General features: G+C 44.9%; 1 protein-coding gene across 1 annotated transcript in view; it reads right to left on the bottom strand.

Annotated features, from left to right (window-relative positions):
- Positions 1 to 5,391, bottom strand: part of LOC135897729 (ras-specific guanine nucleotide-releasing factor RalGPS1-like) — a 71,700-nt gene extending 66,309 nt beyond the window's left edge. Inside the window, exons 1-3 of the mRNA XM_065426440.2 lie at positions 4,890 to 5,391; positions 4,318 to 4,427; positions 1,361 to 1,411 (exon numbers count right to left, since the gene is read on the bottom strand). Of these exons, the coding sequence (XP_065282512.1) occupies positions 1,361 to 1,411; positions 4,318 to 4,427; positions 4,890 to 4,962 (234 nt within the window). The 5' untranslated portion in view covers positions 4,963 to 5,391. The remainder of the gene's footprint in view (positions 1 to 1,360; positions 1,412 to 4,317; positions 4,428 to 4,889) is intronic.
- Between the last annotated feature and the right edge of the window lie 9,408 nt (positions 5,392 to 14,799).

The raw sequence follows: 14,799 nt of genomic DNA, 5'->3' as shown, positions 1-14,799 counted from the left end.
TTTAACTCTGTCGCAAGTGAAATCATTAAAGTTTTGCTAAAGCCTATCATAATTTGTCACTGAAAGAGACACCGTAAATCTCTGTGAAAATTTACCAAAGATAACATACAAAAGCCTAATGGTTAACGAGAGTAATGATTGGGCATACATATGGGACTACTTTTTTGCATGATACCCTGCAGCCACAAAAATAATGAATGACAAATGGCAAGCGAACATATCTCCAAATGAAAAAAAAATGTATTAGTAAGTCTATTATAAATGCAGTGCAACAATGTGCATGGCTTCTTGCGGCTCGAGGTGGCGTCCAGGCCAGGAATCCACCAAGCCCACAGAAGAGTACGTCCGGTAGTAGGAATGAAGGAAAAAGTATTTATTTTACATTATTTACACTGGCTCCAGATACGCAAGCCCACTCTATGCAAGAGCATATTAAATGTGAGTTCACATCAGGCCACGTCAGCCCCTTCACTGCACCAAAGGTCTCCACTTTTAATACCATCACCTTCCTTAGGAGACTAGACTAGGGAATCTGATGACTGTATCTCGGCCAATCACAATCGTTGAATCAGTCACGATATCTCTCCCAGGACGTCGCATCGTTCTGCCGGCTCTGCCTCCTATATTGCACCTTCACAACAGCATATGGCCCAAGAGCATAGCAATCTGAGAAACTGAGGTCAACACTGTTCTGACGTCAGCCTTCAGCGTTGGCCCCTTTCATCACTTAGTTCAGCTTGTCAGAGTGAGATTCAGGTAGAGTGATCTTCACAGTAATCGCTGCTTCTACGGAGGGCAGCAGCTGTTGTTGCCTCAAAGTGAGTCCCTTTGTTTGTGCATCACAGTCTATGTCGACGTGCGGGCGCACGCTGATGACAGGACGGCCTCGTGGAAAATGTCAATGCTCATCGCCGTATTGAGATGTAACAGGCTTTAGTGTAATTACAAGGGATCCTCAGTTCATGCCTCATTATTACTTTCACTCAATAACAGTGCTTAAGAACCATTACAAACGTTAGTATCTAAGATGACTACATGACACTTTTGCAGCAAAAAAAGATTTCCCAATAGCAACCAAGACGCTAGAAAAACTTTTTTTTGCATGTTGCATGTGTGTCAAGGGCTTGTCATCTTTAAAAAAAATTTAATTGCTGAGAAATTTGTTTCCAGAAAAAGAGGAAAAGAAAGGAAAAAGAAAAAAAGAAAGAAAACAATTGTGAGGATATGTTTGTTTTACTTGGAACCAAAATATAACCGAGGTGATTCCTCGGGTTAACCAGCGTTAGCCTAATGCAACTCTCAAGTTATAGCAACACCACCATCACTTTTTTTTCTACATTTAAGAAGTACTCCAACTTACCTGTGGGTGAACTTTCAAGAACACTTGCACATCTAGGAGCGTTAACTGGTTCTGAAATGTTGACACAATAATGAACCTATTTTGAATGGAAATCTATGCGAAGATAAACAATATTACAGCAGTGGAAAAAAAGTTTATCAAACATGGATTGTAACACAAGCTAACCTGAAATCCTAATTTTCACAACACAAATAAGAACTGTAAATAAAAAAATCAGTCTGTTCACTAATCTGCATGCAAGCTAAATATAGATGGGTCTATATCATTCTGCAGTGAGATTTTGATGTAAACCACTACACAACTTTGTTTCTCAGCAAGTGTCAGTAAACACGCCTGTGCACAAGCTTGCTTCCAATCCACTTTCTTTTCTTTTCCTTCATGACCATGGTGATAGGTTTGACATGCAAGCATGTAATCGGAATGAACTTGTTGGTTCCCTGACTTTGCTTTGTTTGCAGTGAAATGCAATAAGAAATTGCCTACCAAAGGAATCAATTTACCTTCCGAGAGACAGATTGTAGATTGTATTTTTTTTAAAGAAAATAAATAGTTCACCAACAGCCTCTACTTCAGCGATGCCACCCAAAGTGTGCATAAGTGGTTTTCATAGCTGGAATCAGCAGAGATGTTTAAATAATTCCATGTGTTGCGCCTTTTGCTAATAATAACTACACACCACAATGGCTTAGCGGCTATGGCATTGCACTGCAAAGCACGAGGTCGTGGGTTTAATTGCCAGCCGAGGTGGCCGCATTTCATGGGGGCAAAATGCAAAAGTGATTGTGTACTTAGATTAGATGCATGTTAAAGAACACCAGATGGTGAAAATTAATCCTGAGTCACTCACTACAGCATGCCTGATAATGCTATCATAATTTTGGCACATAAGACCCCAGCATTTATTTTTAAATTTTGTTATAACTATACACTATTTCATAATCATAGGGCACTGGTGAGGAAGCTGCGAGGTGTGCTTTGGCACTTGATAGTGTGCTCAAGACTGAACTGATGACCGACAAGGAGAGACACCCATGGATTCCCACAATTGCATATTTCACTGGCTCATGCTAGCAGAACCTCGCAATCCATTGCCGAATTGTGAAATGGAGTGCAGGTGTGTGAGGCAAGTTTGGGCATGTGCATATTTACTGGCAAGTATGCAGTAATACATTTGTGCTATTACTGCCACTAGTTCTAGCAAATGCCAGCACATGTGCCATGAACGCAACATGGACTAACATTCTGTTACAACATGCTACCTCTGGCAATACTTTCCCATACAAAACTTCATATGGAGTCCAACAATGTGATCTCCTTTCGTAAAGGTAAAAAAAAAAGTTAGGCCACACACAGCGAGAGTAAAAAGTACCCCACAAGCAGAGTAAGTAACGGTTTGCATTGTTAGCTGAACTAACGAAAGTAATTATAAAAAATATTCACAGAAATCAATGCAACTGAGTTAGAATAATTATGAGTGTCAGCATGCCCTATTGTTACAATCATATGTTTTATATTTTGTATCTGAGATGATTTTATGCACCTTCAATATCAAATGTACAAGAAGCTCATCACTATAACCAGCCATCATAAGTGTCATATAAGCCATCATATAATTAACTTCCTTGATACTAACAATTTCTTTAACCAATCCCAGCACGAATTCTGGAAGGGACTAACTTGCGAAACACAATTAGCTATTTTTCTTCATGACCAAACTCAAATCTCAATATTAAGATACAAACTGATGCAATTTTCCTTGACTGTACAAAAGCATTCGACAAAGTACCTCATCAACAACTTCTCATAAAACTTTCACAGCTGAATCTACATCCTGCAGTTTTAACATGAATCGAACAATTCCTTACAGGTTGCATGCAGTTGGTGTACATTAATAACAATACTTCTGAGCCCCTACCCACAACGTCAGGCGTACCTCAGGGTTCTGTATTAGACCCCCTTCTTTTAATATATATTAATGATTTACCATTATAAATGTCATGCAAAATCTACATGTACACTGGTGATTGTGTTATTTATCGCTCAGTTACTAACAATAATGACCAAATCGCTCCTCAGGAAGACAAACAACATTCAAAATTGGTGTGAACATTGGTTAATGGTCCTAAACCCTACTAAATGTAAATCAATCTCATTCTCTCGCTGTTGTAACCCCTTGGTATTTCAATATGAAATTGCCAACCAGCAAATTGAGACTGTCACTAATTATAAGTACTCGGGTGTTACCGTTTCAAATGATCTCGACTGGCGACTAACTTATCTCATGAGCTAACAAATCACTTGGGTTCTTACGACGTCACTTAAAAAATGCTTCACAGCATGTGAAACTATTAGCTTATAAGACACTTATATGACCCAAACTAGAATATGCATCAGCCATTTGGAGCCCTCACCAGAATTTCCTCATCAGCGCCCTTGAGGCTTTTCAGAATCGTGCCATCCGGTTCATTCACTCTGCTTTTTCATCAGCGTAACTTCGTTAAAAGCAGAATCTGGCATACAAACCCTTTCCCATTGCCATTTAATTACCAGCTTATCATTATTTCATAAATTTTACCACAGCGTATCCCATCGCATAGGACATTCCTTAAACGTAGCTCGTCCACATGTGCATACTATCACCTTTGCATCTTTTTTTCCCTCGAACAGCCAAAGACTGGTACGACCTTGCACACAGCATCATTCCTATGCCCAGCTCATTTGCCTTCATAGAAGCATTTGCATTGCATTACGCCTAATAATAATGCTCATTTGACATTCTTTGTATTTCATATTATTTGTAACCCACCCCTTATGTAATACCCCCAAGGGAGGCCTTTAAGGAAATAAAGTGAATGTGAAAGTGCCATCACTTCAGGCGCACTGCAGAGTAATACTTTTGGGAAACATTCACTCATACAGAAGGGCAAAAAGGAAGTGCAACTCTCTTGGCAACTCACAGCAAGCTCATCAGTATCCAGCTTGAGCACATCCAAGGTGCTGCTCTCACAGCTGGGCGTGGGCTGCTCCGAACGCAAGCTCCACACTGAACCATCACAAGGCCAGCGTTCTGCCTGCAGAGATAGGCAACTAGACGTTAGATGCACCATTATTTTGCACAGCATGCCGTCAGCATTGTTGCACTATATTGCTCAAAACATGTCAGCCACTCAGTGCAAAGACACTTAGATCTGACGCAGAACATGCATTAAACGATTTTCGATAGCATACCTTGCCACTTAATGACCTAATTTACTAGGCAATTAAGTCTTCAGTACAAAGCTCGAACAAATTGTACTGTGCTCGTAGGCGACTAGATAAGAGCTGCGTCATCACGAACTAAATCACCTTAAAGTAGTACATATCTGATGACATGCCTTTAAAACAAGGCTGCTCATTTTTCTTTCCACCTGCTTTACAGGAGCGCAAACGCCAGAAATTAGGGGGCTTCCTCTTTTCTTATTTTCTCTACTATGCACTTAAGCTAGTGAAATGTTAAATCCACGGTCTGTACTTCTCAAGAAAAGTTTACTTGCCTCGGCATTGTGCGAGCTGTCAGTCTGGACTCCGCGCACATCCGCGGGAACCATAGCGCTGTATTTCATTCAGATAAAAATTTCACACTTCGTGATCATGTGGTAAATAAGTGACATCGTTCAAATCAATGGCACTATAGTCCCGACGTAACTTCTTTAGATCCGCTGATTAGATATGGGCGGAAACACGGCACGGACGCGACACCGGTCGTGCATGGTTACTTTTACCATTTGACGGATCGTACCCAACACAGGCTGCGCATAGTAAGATTGAGTGGCGGTTTCTCATGCCACATGTATTGTGCCAAAGACAATGCGCAAGTCTTGGCCTTGAAATACTGCTGACCAACGCGAATCCGTATTGCTACACGCATTTAGTCGACCTATCGAACTGCCAGACTCGGACCCAGTCAACTCCTCGTACCACCAACATCACGAACCACACGACTCCGACTGAACTGCTGCTGCTGACGGACGCCGAGCGGATTACGTATTGGCTTGTACCGGCGTCACAAGCAGTCGCAAGACGAGACATTCATTTGAGGGATCGCCAGCCGTTTGTGCGCAGGCACGAGTAAGAGCAGACGCAAGAGAGAAAATTTGGGGGCTTTTGCTCCTGGAATGACTCTGCCTAGGCACTACAGAGAAGATTTCTTAGCGCGGGTTGTAGGCGTTTGTCCCTAGGCGTGCTGGCATTGTGGACGAAACGTTAATTGGAGGATTGGAGGCACGACCGGCTTTATTACTCGCGACCTGCTCACTACGCGTATCCGCGTAAATATCACTTGACTGTTCAGGAGGGACGGCGCGCCGCAACAGGTGGCGCCACAAGCTACCCTCAATTCGGCAGCGCCCGCCGTACGCTTCTGTTAGCTTCAGTACGCTTGCGTTACCATGTAGCCGGTAGGCCGAGTTAAACCGCATCGTTTAAGCACGCACCGCAAAGATGTGTTAATATTCATCAGATGCAATAATCGCGGACAGCTTTCTGTATACAGCGGTAGTTAAGAGCGCGAGCTCTCAGCTAACGCGCCTAATCTGGCTCATGAGCGCGCGAGAACAGCGCAGAAGCAAGCGTCTCGATCGCGCTCGTAGCAATTCCCCTGCATAGCCACAAAAAGCTGTACCCGACTAAAGGCTGATAGCGGTAATATTTTTCTTTCTCAGCGCAGCAGTTTTGCAGCTAAAACAAGCTAAAAGAGCGGTTGTAGTGGTGGGCGCGGCTCTGGTGCTACTCAAGCGGCGCTTTTTTTTTTATTTGTGCGCACAGCTGCACAACCTGAACACGATTGCTTCTGCTCTGCAGCTAGCAGCATCCCAGGGCGAAGCCGTGCTACTTTCCACCAATTTACGACAAAAAGCGCGCTATGCACACTGACTCGTTTTCAGGAGCATTCACCCGATTGTTAATCATTTCAAGACGCACTCTAGATGAAAAATGAATAAAACCAGACTAGAAAAGCTTGTTTGCCAGACACAATAGCTGGTCGTGGCCAGAACTTTATTTCAGGTCAGCCAGATTCTTACACTTTTAGGACCGTTCGTGATTTCGGTTTGGCATTAACTAATTTTCGTTTGGAGTGCTCTTCTGTGAGATCAGAGGAAAAATTGGACAAAAATGGCCTCATAAACTTGTGGACAATCAGCTTTAGCTGGGCCCTTCTGTGAAGCTCTGTGGTGTCCTTCAAGCACACAAACAACGGATTCTTTATAAGTGACGGCAGCACTAGGTCTGCAAACTTCTTAAGCGGCGTTGGCCCCCTAACAAGCACAGGAGCGCCACACTTGATGCAGCACCTTCCAGGCGGCTGACGAACCCTACGAAAGCCAAGGTAGGGTACTGATAGCCCTCCCCGGTCCATGCCTGCTATGATGGCAGTAGTAGTAGACTGAGAGGCTGGTGCCCTCAAATTAATGAGACAGCCCTCACATGTGATACCCTTCGCTGTGCGCCCGCTCGATTTGCAGAACGGAACGCAGCAATACACCATCGCGGGCGATGATTTTTACGGCCTACGAAATGTAAAAGCTCTCAGCAGTAATTGCGTTCTTGGCACGTATGCGGACAGCAATCAGAACAGCCGGAAACACGGTATTCAGACAAGCACAATAACACAACGAAGAAGCTGCCACTGCTACCGCTACGCCAGCCCGCACTCGGCGTGGGGGTAAGTTCTGGCGCCACGGAGAGCAGCGGCGGTCGGGCGAACTAAGAATGAACTAAACAAGCAGTAAAAAATCAGCGGCTACGAAGGCGGTGCCGGTGAACAGGTCGCGAAGTAATAAAGCCGGTCGTGATTGGAGGGATCGCCAGCTGCTTGTGCGCAGGCGCGAGTAAGAGCGAAATAGGCACTATGGAGGAGGCTTTTATGTAGGCGTATGGTAGGCGTTTGTCCCTAGGCATGCCGGCGTTGCGGAGTCGGGTGTGGGGTCGTTTGTTTACGCTCGGACGCCGGCTGCTGGCGTGGTAAAATAGGCATATATTGAAAATCTAGAAGGCAGAGCGCCTTAGCAACAGCAGTTTAACGCAAGTGGGTGAAAGGCCGCCCGTGACGATTACTGACTCGGCACCAGCGCCGCAGGCGCGAGAAAGTCTCACCGACGTATGTGTACCTTCAGAAGTGAAGTTCTGACTAATGTTGCACAAGTCGCGGGGTGTTGTAGTGGTGAACTTAGCGTCACAAGTTAGCGGCTGGACGTAATTATGCTTACTCAATCGTGTTTTTTTCTTTACTAATTGTAACAACGTGCCATTATTTAGCATGATTGGCGGCGCCTCCACGACAACAAAGCAGCAACTTTTTTTTTTTTTTTTAACTGATGGTAGCGCTAAAAAGGAACGGACACACGAAGAAAAGACGACACGACGACAAAGAAAAGCGTTTCTTTGTCGTCGTGTCGTCTTTTCTTCGTGTGTCCGTTCCTTTTTAGCGCTACCATCAGTTTTAAAGAATGCATCACCAACTAGCCCAGCACCAAGTTTTATTGAAAGCAGCAACGGGGACACCAAAGCTAGAACCCGGACTGGTCCGTTGTTGGGGGCTCGCCGACGCCAGCGCGTGCCAGGGGTGTATGAGATCGGCTGTCTGCTATCGCGGACAGCCAATTTTTTATGCGAACTCCCCCGGAACGCTTCGGCCTCCGCGGCCCCAACCCACGTGCTCCCCTGCTTCCTGCTTTTATCCTCCGCTACCCTTTGGGTGCCCTGGAGATCCAGCGCCGCCAACTAATTATTATAACCTGAGGTGCTCTCCTGAGGCCTCCGTTTGCCGGCTACATGCGCTCGCCTGGAGCAGTGCTTGTCAAAAAAACAATATATCGTGACGACGAAAAAAGCGACCCGCGACTTGCCGTATTTACTCGATTCTAAGCACCCCCTTTTTTTCACGATCGCGATGCCCGAAATGCGGGGGGTGCTTAGATTACAAAAATCTAGAATGACCCCCCCCCCTCCCTTTTTTCGCTGCGACATCGCGACGAGATGGATGCGAGAAATAACATTTTATTTTGCAAACATTCAAAAGAAAAATCGGTGCAGATAGTAAACCCACCGCTTGTGTAGGATGCTCAGTCACTATCACTGCCACTCGAGTTTGTCGCATTGCTTGAACCGCTGCTCTCAGTATCCCAAAGAAGGTCGTCTTCCGTTCGGTCGAAGTTGTTTGTGATCGAGCACTTCTTAAATGATTTGACCACAACATCCACTTGGACCCTCTTCCACACGTCCGAAATCCACTTTGCGATGATTGATGGGAACACTTTCTGCAGCTTACTCATCGGCGTCTTCCGGTCAGGGTATCGCACACACACTTCGTACTCCTGTCGGAGATTGGCTTTAAAGGGCTTGTTGACTGAAACGTCGAGGGGTTGCAGCACTGGCGTCATGCCACCCGGAATCACAACCACGTCGCTAGTGAAGTTCCGAAGCTTTGTCTTTACCTCCGTGGTCAGATGGCCACGGAACGCGTCCAACGGAAGCATCAACCCCGTGTCTGCGGGTCTTCTGAGCAATGATTCCAAAGTGAGCAAGTGCGTTTGGCGGCCTTGGCTATGCGCTCTACCTAACAAATAGGGGGGTGCTTAGATTCGCATGCAAACTTTTTTCCTAACTTTTTTGCGAAAATAGAGGGGGGGTGCTTAGAATTGCGAAAATACGGTATACAACACCAGTCAGAACCTTGCCCCTTCAGACGCAGCGATCACCAAATGGGGCGTCCGTGACCACTGCCTCACCTCGCGGGCAGCCAGCCACATATAAACAAACTTGACCGCACTCCGCAACGCCGGCATGCCTAGGAAGAAACGCATATAACACGCGCTTAGAAACCTCCTCCGTAGTATAGCCCCTCCATCCACGCGCCACAAAGTGGCGGTGGCGCATGGATGGAGGGGCTTTACTCCGTAGTGCCTAGGCAGAGTCATATAGGAGCAAAAGCCCCCGGGTTTTCTCTCTTACTCGCGCCTGCGCATGAACAGCTGGCGATCCCTCAAATGAACGTTGAACATCTCGTAGTCACAAGGGCCAAGGTGGCTACAGCGAACGTTGGCTACAGCAGCTACAAGCTGCTTATCTAGAAGCATAGAGTTTCATACAATCAGAACCCGTCAGATCCGCCGCGGTTACTGGCGGTTACCTAAAATCCCTTAAACCATACTTAAACTTCGTAAAGTAGCGACACTCTCCTCCTCCGCCTTCACTCCTCGTTTCTCCTCTCTTTCGAGCTCCCTCCTCGACCGTGGCGCGGCCTACACTGCTCAAGCGTAGCAACGGCGCCAACATGCACTCCTCGCCACTCTGTAGACGCTTATCGAGCACAAATGGCACTGATGCACGGCGCGAGGGCCTATGTGATGCTTAGGCCAATAGCGACGCGGCGTCGGCCTCAACCAGAGCACACGAGGAGGAGGCGGCATTCTTCAAAGCGTGGCACTACATTACGAAGTTTAAGGGGCTTTACGGTTTCCCTGCCCCCAGCTACCTCAGCGACGGCTCTCTCTGGGGAACAATTTAAAGCCAGTCTCGAAAGCCATGGTTTTGCTGACCGCGTGCGCCAGAAGGAGTAGCAGAGCCAGAAACGCGTCGTACGCGCCATGTTTTGAACATTATTATTTTGGAAATAAATTTTAATTAACCCTTCGAAGGCGATGCTTCTGGGATACTTCGTGTTGTTATGTGTCTGTTGTGTACTCCCTGTACCCCCCTGCTCGCATATATCTGCGGTGTCCAAAACAGAACGCCTGTGACATATTTTGGGCCACTAAAATCACTTCCGCCGCATTCAACCAGCGAAAGCATAGCCTTCAAGATTTGCACTCTAGAGAGTGCTGAGAGTGACACAATGGTCCGTCGATTTGGACACCCAATCACAGAACACCTAGATATGACCCAAGTTCTACAACGAACAATGCATCCAGAGTGCAGTCAAGATGGCGCTACCGACTCCGACTTTGCTTCGCTGCGATGGAGGAAGGAAAACGTGGGAAAACCATGTTCGCTGCTTACAACGCCAGACTTGTGGCCAGACCACAGAATATTTTATGCCATACGACGCCTTCTGCGTGCAGCCGAATGCCTGCATCACCTCAAAAGGGAAATAGACTTGCGCTAACTCTGTTGACTGTATAGGATAACATGTTACAGACATAAAGTAAAGTGTAGTGTGGTATACCCGAAAAAGTATCCTCTGACACTGCGAGTTCACAAGCTGTGTGGACACTGCACTTAAGAACATAAACAATTGTCTGTCATAGATTAAGTATTTCTATAGATTAGACTGGTCAGCTTTGAAAAAAGAAGGGGGGAGGATGAGTGTGAGTGAGCTAGGAACAATTATGTGGCCTCATGCACTTTTAATGAGTCCGCATTGTCTGGCTTCTTTACGAAGATGTCGCGTCCAGTAATGCGCATTTATTTAACAGCATGAGACTAGTCATGGCTCGTACATACACGTAATCACACTGAGCTGTGCATGCAGTCGTAATGATAAACCAAAGATGCCTCCCGTATAAACATGTATTCATATGTTATGGCAAACACCGGAATTTAAAAAGCGTTGTGTCACTGCAAATGTTGTTTTGAGCACAGAAATTAAAGCATAATGAAATACCCTGAACTGACTGCAGTTTTGTTTCAGCGCAACACACCAAGGTATTTTGGGCACAAAACTTTAATTACTCTTATCCTTTATTTATTATCGAAATGGCTAATTTAGTGAAAAATGAGCTATTATAATAATAGCATAGCTAAGTGGGCAGACTTCCATATATATTTAGCGCTGACTGCTCTCACTGCTTGTGCATCGCTACTCAAGGAAGAATTCTTCCTTGAGTATGAATTACCAATAGGCCCAACAGTCAGTATGTACTTCTAAATTATGCATCTTCGAGGATCGACTATCAATGCCTTGCATGTTTAGAACTGATGGTAGTGAGAGGCAGTGAAAACAACAACGATATATATATTTAATGGCCTTGAAGACAATATTATTGACAGATTGCTCACACATACAGTTGAACACCTCTACAACGAAATGACCTGTATAACAAAATGTTTCATTTGTCCCAGCTTGAATTCCTGTCTGTCATGTGTACTTTGAACGCCTCCACAGTGAACGTCCCTACAATTTCCCCAAAAAAGAAAGGAATCTAGGCAACCCCAAGGGCTGATTTGGTGCTTTACAGTGAACATTCATAGCAGTGCTGCCAATTGCCTCCGTAGCCGCCGCACCGCAGCGGTGCACATGGTGCAGGAGAGTCTGGAAACTGTAGTAGCTATGGTAGTCCATGATGGTAGCAACAGAGGAGAACCAGAATCGATCGGAGACTGCGCAAAAATGTTGCACATCCGAAACCCGGTTAAGAGCTTCATCGTGGTGCTACAAAGGCACCCCGATAGGATTTTTACAATTGTGCACAAATTAAATAATTCGTTAGTAAGAATCCTCATGAACATTATAGAGATTTAACTTGTGTATAAACGTATGGTACAGTTGCCGGAATAACGAAACACTACGAACATTAAGGTGAACAGTGGTGATAGTGGAGGCATTTTGAAACACTGGCATTAGCCAGTCATGACCGTGTTCTGCCTATCTGATGGTGCAAAGGCGTCAGCAGCAGCAAGCCAGATTTATTTCTCTTTTTCATCCCTTCTATGCGAACAACGGCACAACATGAAAATGTTTCTCAGGCGTTGTGGTCGAAGAGAGTGCCATGAGATCGTCACCAGTGCTTCTGTAGATGCCTGGATCTGGTGTCCCAGTATTCTACAATCTGTAATATGTTACACAGACAAGCCGAAGCTCTCTAGTAAGGGTCAATTTCAAATGCCTGGCATAAACATGGGAAAACACAGTGAAGGCGGGAGATGGAAATTCAAGATGATGATTTTACTTTGTTCTCGTTTTGCTCATCGTCTGGCATAAACATTGGAATATATAATTGCATTTCAAAGATTTCACATCCCTGCTGATCAAAACAACACCTTTATGCACATTTTCTCCGTAGAATGGTTGAGTGATACGGCACTTGGATGAGCATTGGTTGGATGAGCACTTGGATGAGCAATCTCATTGGTTTCCCCTGTGACGTCATCTAGAGTATTGTCAGCCTGGCAGTGCTGATCCAATTTTTTTAGGGGCATATTTTTACAAACAGCATTTGACTGATTGGACACAACATTGCTTTCAAAGGCAAAGATTCTAGGACAATTGTCATGTGCGTTGCTAGAACAGAATACCATGAGAGCACTACTGCAGTTCAAGTTGACTGACACCTGCAACTGTTTATAGACTTGGCGTGTACCTTCGTGCATGCGCGCAGTTAGTGCCTCTCTTTTCATGTCTTCATCCCCTTCACTGCCAGGTAGCAAACCGGACATGCTTCTGGTTACTTCCCTGCCTCTCCTCAATTCTCTCTTGTTTTAACTAACCTTGATGTTTAAGAACAACTTCAAAAGACTGAATTTTAAAGCTTCTATGGAAGAATTTCCTTACTTTAACCAACCAGAAATATTTTCACTTTCCAAGAAAATTTGTGAAACACTCAACCTACCCACCAACTCCTATAAAAAAAAAGATTCCTAATGCAATCTTGAAGACATATGTAAAGTCCCTCTTTGAAAAACATGTACAAGGTCTAGTGCTGCAAGCCAGGATTGTGCTATCAACAGGCTATCTACCATCCTTCTTCCTTAGTATTTACAACTATTTTTGGAGGGCTTCCAGTACACTTCAGTTCCAATTGGCTCTTCTTGTTGAAAGCAGCAGTAAAATGGTTTGTAACTGTCACAGGATGTACTTGTGGATATACTGCAGGAAAGTATGTAGCATAGTGGGCACACAGCACTATGATTAAGGTAGCCACCTGACCGGTTTTTCCGTCGTGGTGCCAGCTGCCAGCTCAACCCTCCACACCAGCAACCCATTTACCAAATTTCCAGTTCTCCCTTAATCGACCCACTACATAGCTACTTCAATTATTTGTATTTTTGCATACATTTTGCAACTCCCCCCCCCCCCAACCCCCTCTCAGTGCCACATTCTTTATGGCGACCATACTCGTAAAGCAAGGGAAGAGAAATGCAAAACAGTGTTTTGTGTATTAGCCATTCTCGCTCTGTGTGGTCATAGCACCTCACATAACAATTTGTAGGCTCTCACTAAAAAAAATAACATTCCTCAGCACCTAATGCAAATTTAACAGATTATTCAAAAATTAAGAGGTTCTACTCAATGTGGTGATCGTATCACAGCCTATGTTGCTGTTTTTTGCCACATTTGAATGCAGCACTTGAAGAAAAATTTCCACCTACCTTGTGGGCGAAGTTCTTTTGATTTTAGATTTGGATGTTTAATGCTGCCAATTACCAGCAGCCATTCGTCCCTCCAGTTCAGCTCGACTCCATCTGTGGTCCTACTTGAAGCAGCAGCCAACTTCGTTGAAAAGCAGTCACTTGCCAGGTTTACGAGAAGACTGACTGCTTGAAAAGCAAAGCGCAAAATGAAAGCTGCGGTGCCAAAAGCTCTGAATTCTTCTGCTGATAACTGACGGCAGCTCTAACTTTGTTCTGAAGAGGACCTATAAGGCATGTACGTCACAGTTTGGACAAGGGCAGCTGACATGTTATTGGTTCTTTAAAAAGCTGTGGTTTTACGTGCCAAAACCACAATGATTGAGGCATGCTACAATGGCGGACTCTGGATTAATTTTGACCACCTGAGTTTCTTTAACATGCACCCAATGTATGATACACGGGTGTTTTTGCATTTTGCCCCGACTGAAATGCGCCCGCTGTGGCCGGTATCTAATCTCGCACCCTCGGGCTTAGCAGTGCAACGCCAAAGACACCATGGCAGGTCCGTTACTGTTTCTTCGCTCCTGTATGCGTTACACCCTGGGCACCAAAATCATGGTTTGTAGTGGCACCTATTACCACTACAAACCAGGATGGTGTTACTAGGTCTTAGTGAGGGGAGCTGCTCCTATAGTATATGCATTGCTTATCACATGGTCAGTTTTATGTGCAACTGATGCTCAATGAGCGACCTAGCCATGTAATAAATGTCACAGCAAGTCTCGATGCCAAACACAGGGTTATTTAGAGCTGCAAAACCAGCTGCTTTCCAGTAACATTTTAATACTCATTTGTAACAGTGACAAGTTTTGCACAAATTCAAAATATTTAATAGATGCCACCACTGTTACCATGATGCAGGTTCTCCAACTAGGGTGCAAAAATGTAATGCACAGCAGTCAAACACAAAAGCAGCAAGACGCACAGGCTCAAGAGAACCTGGTCATTAATTCACACTTTCAGGTGTGTCACTTTTCCACGAGCAAGAAAACTGCTTGAAGTCGCACCCAAACTGGCACCTATAATGTTTGCAACAGTAAACGTAGATGCTG

Source organism: Dermacentor albipictus, chromosome 1, assembly GCF_038994185.2.
Source record: "Dermacentor albipictus isolate Rhodes 1998 colony chromosome 1, USDA_Dalb.pri_finalv2, whole genome shotgun sequence".
In the NCBI taxonomy this organism is placed as follows: domain Eukaryota; kingdom Metazoa; phylum Arthropoda; class Arachnida; order Ixodida; family Ixodidae; genus Dermacentor; species Dermacentor albipictus.
The sequence above is the reverse complement of the archived record's forward strand: the minus strand, read 5'-3'. Positions and strand labels throughout refer to the sequence as shown.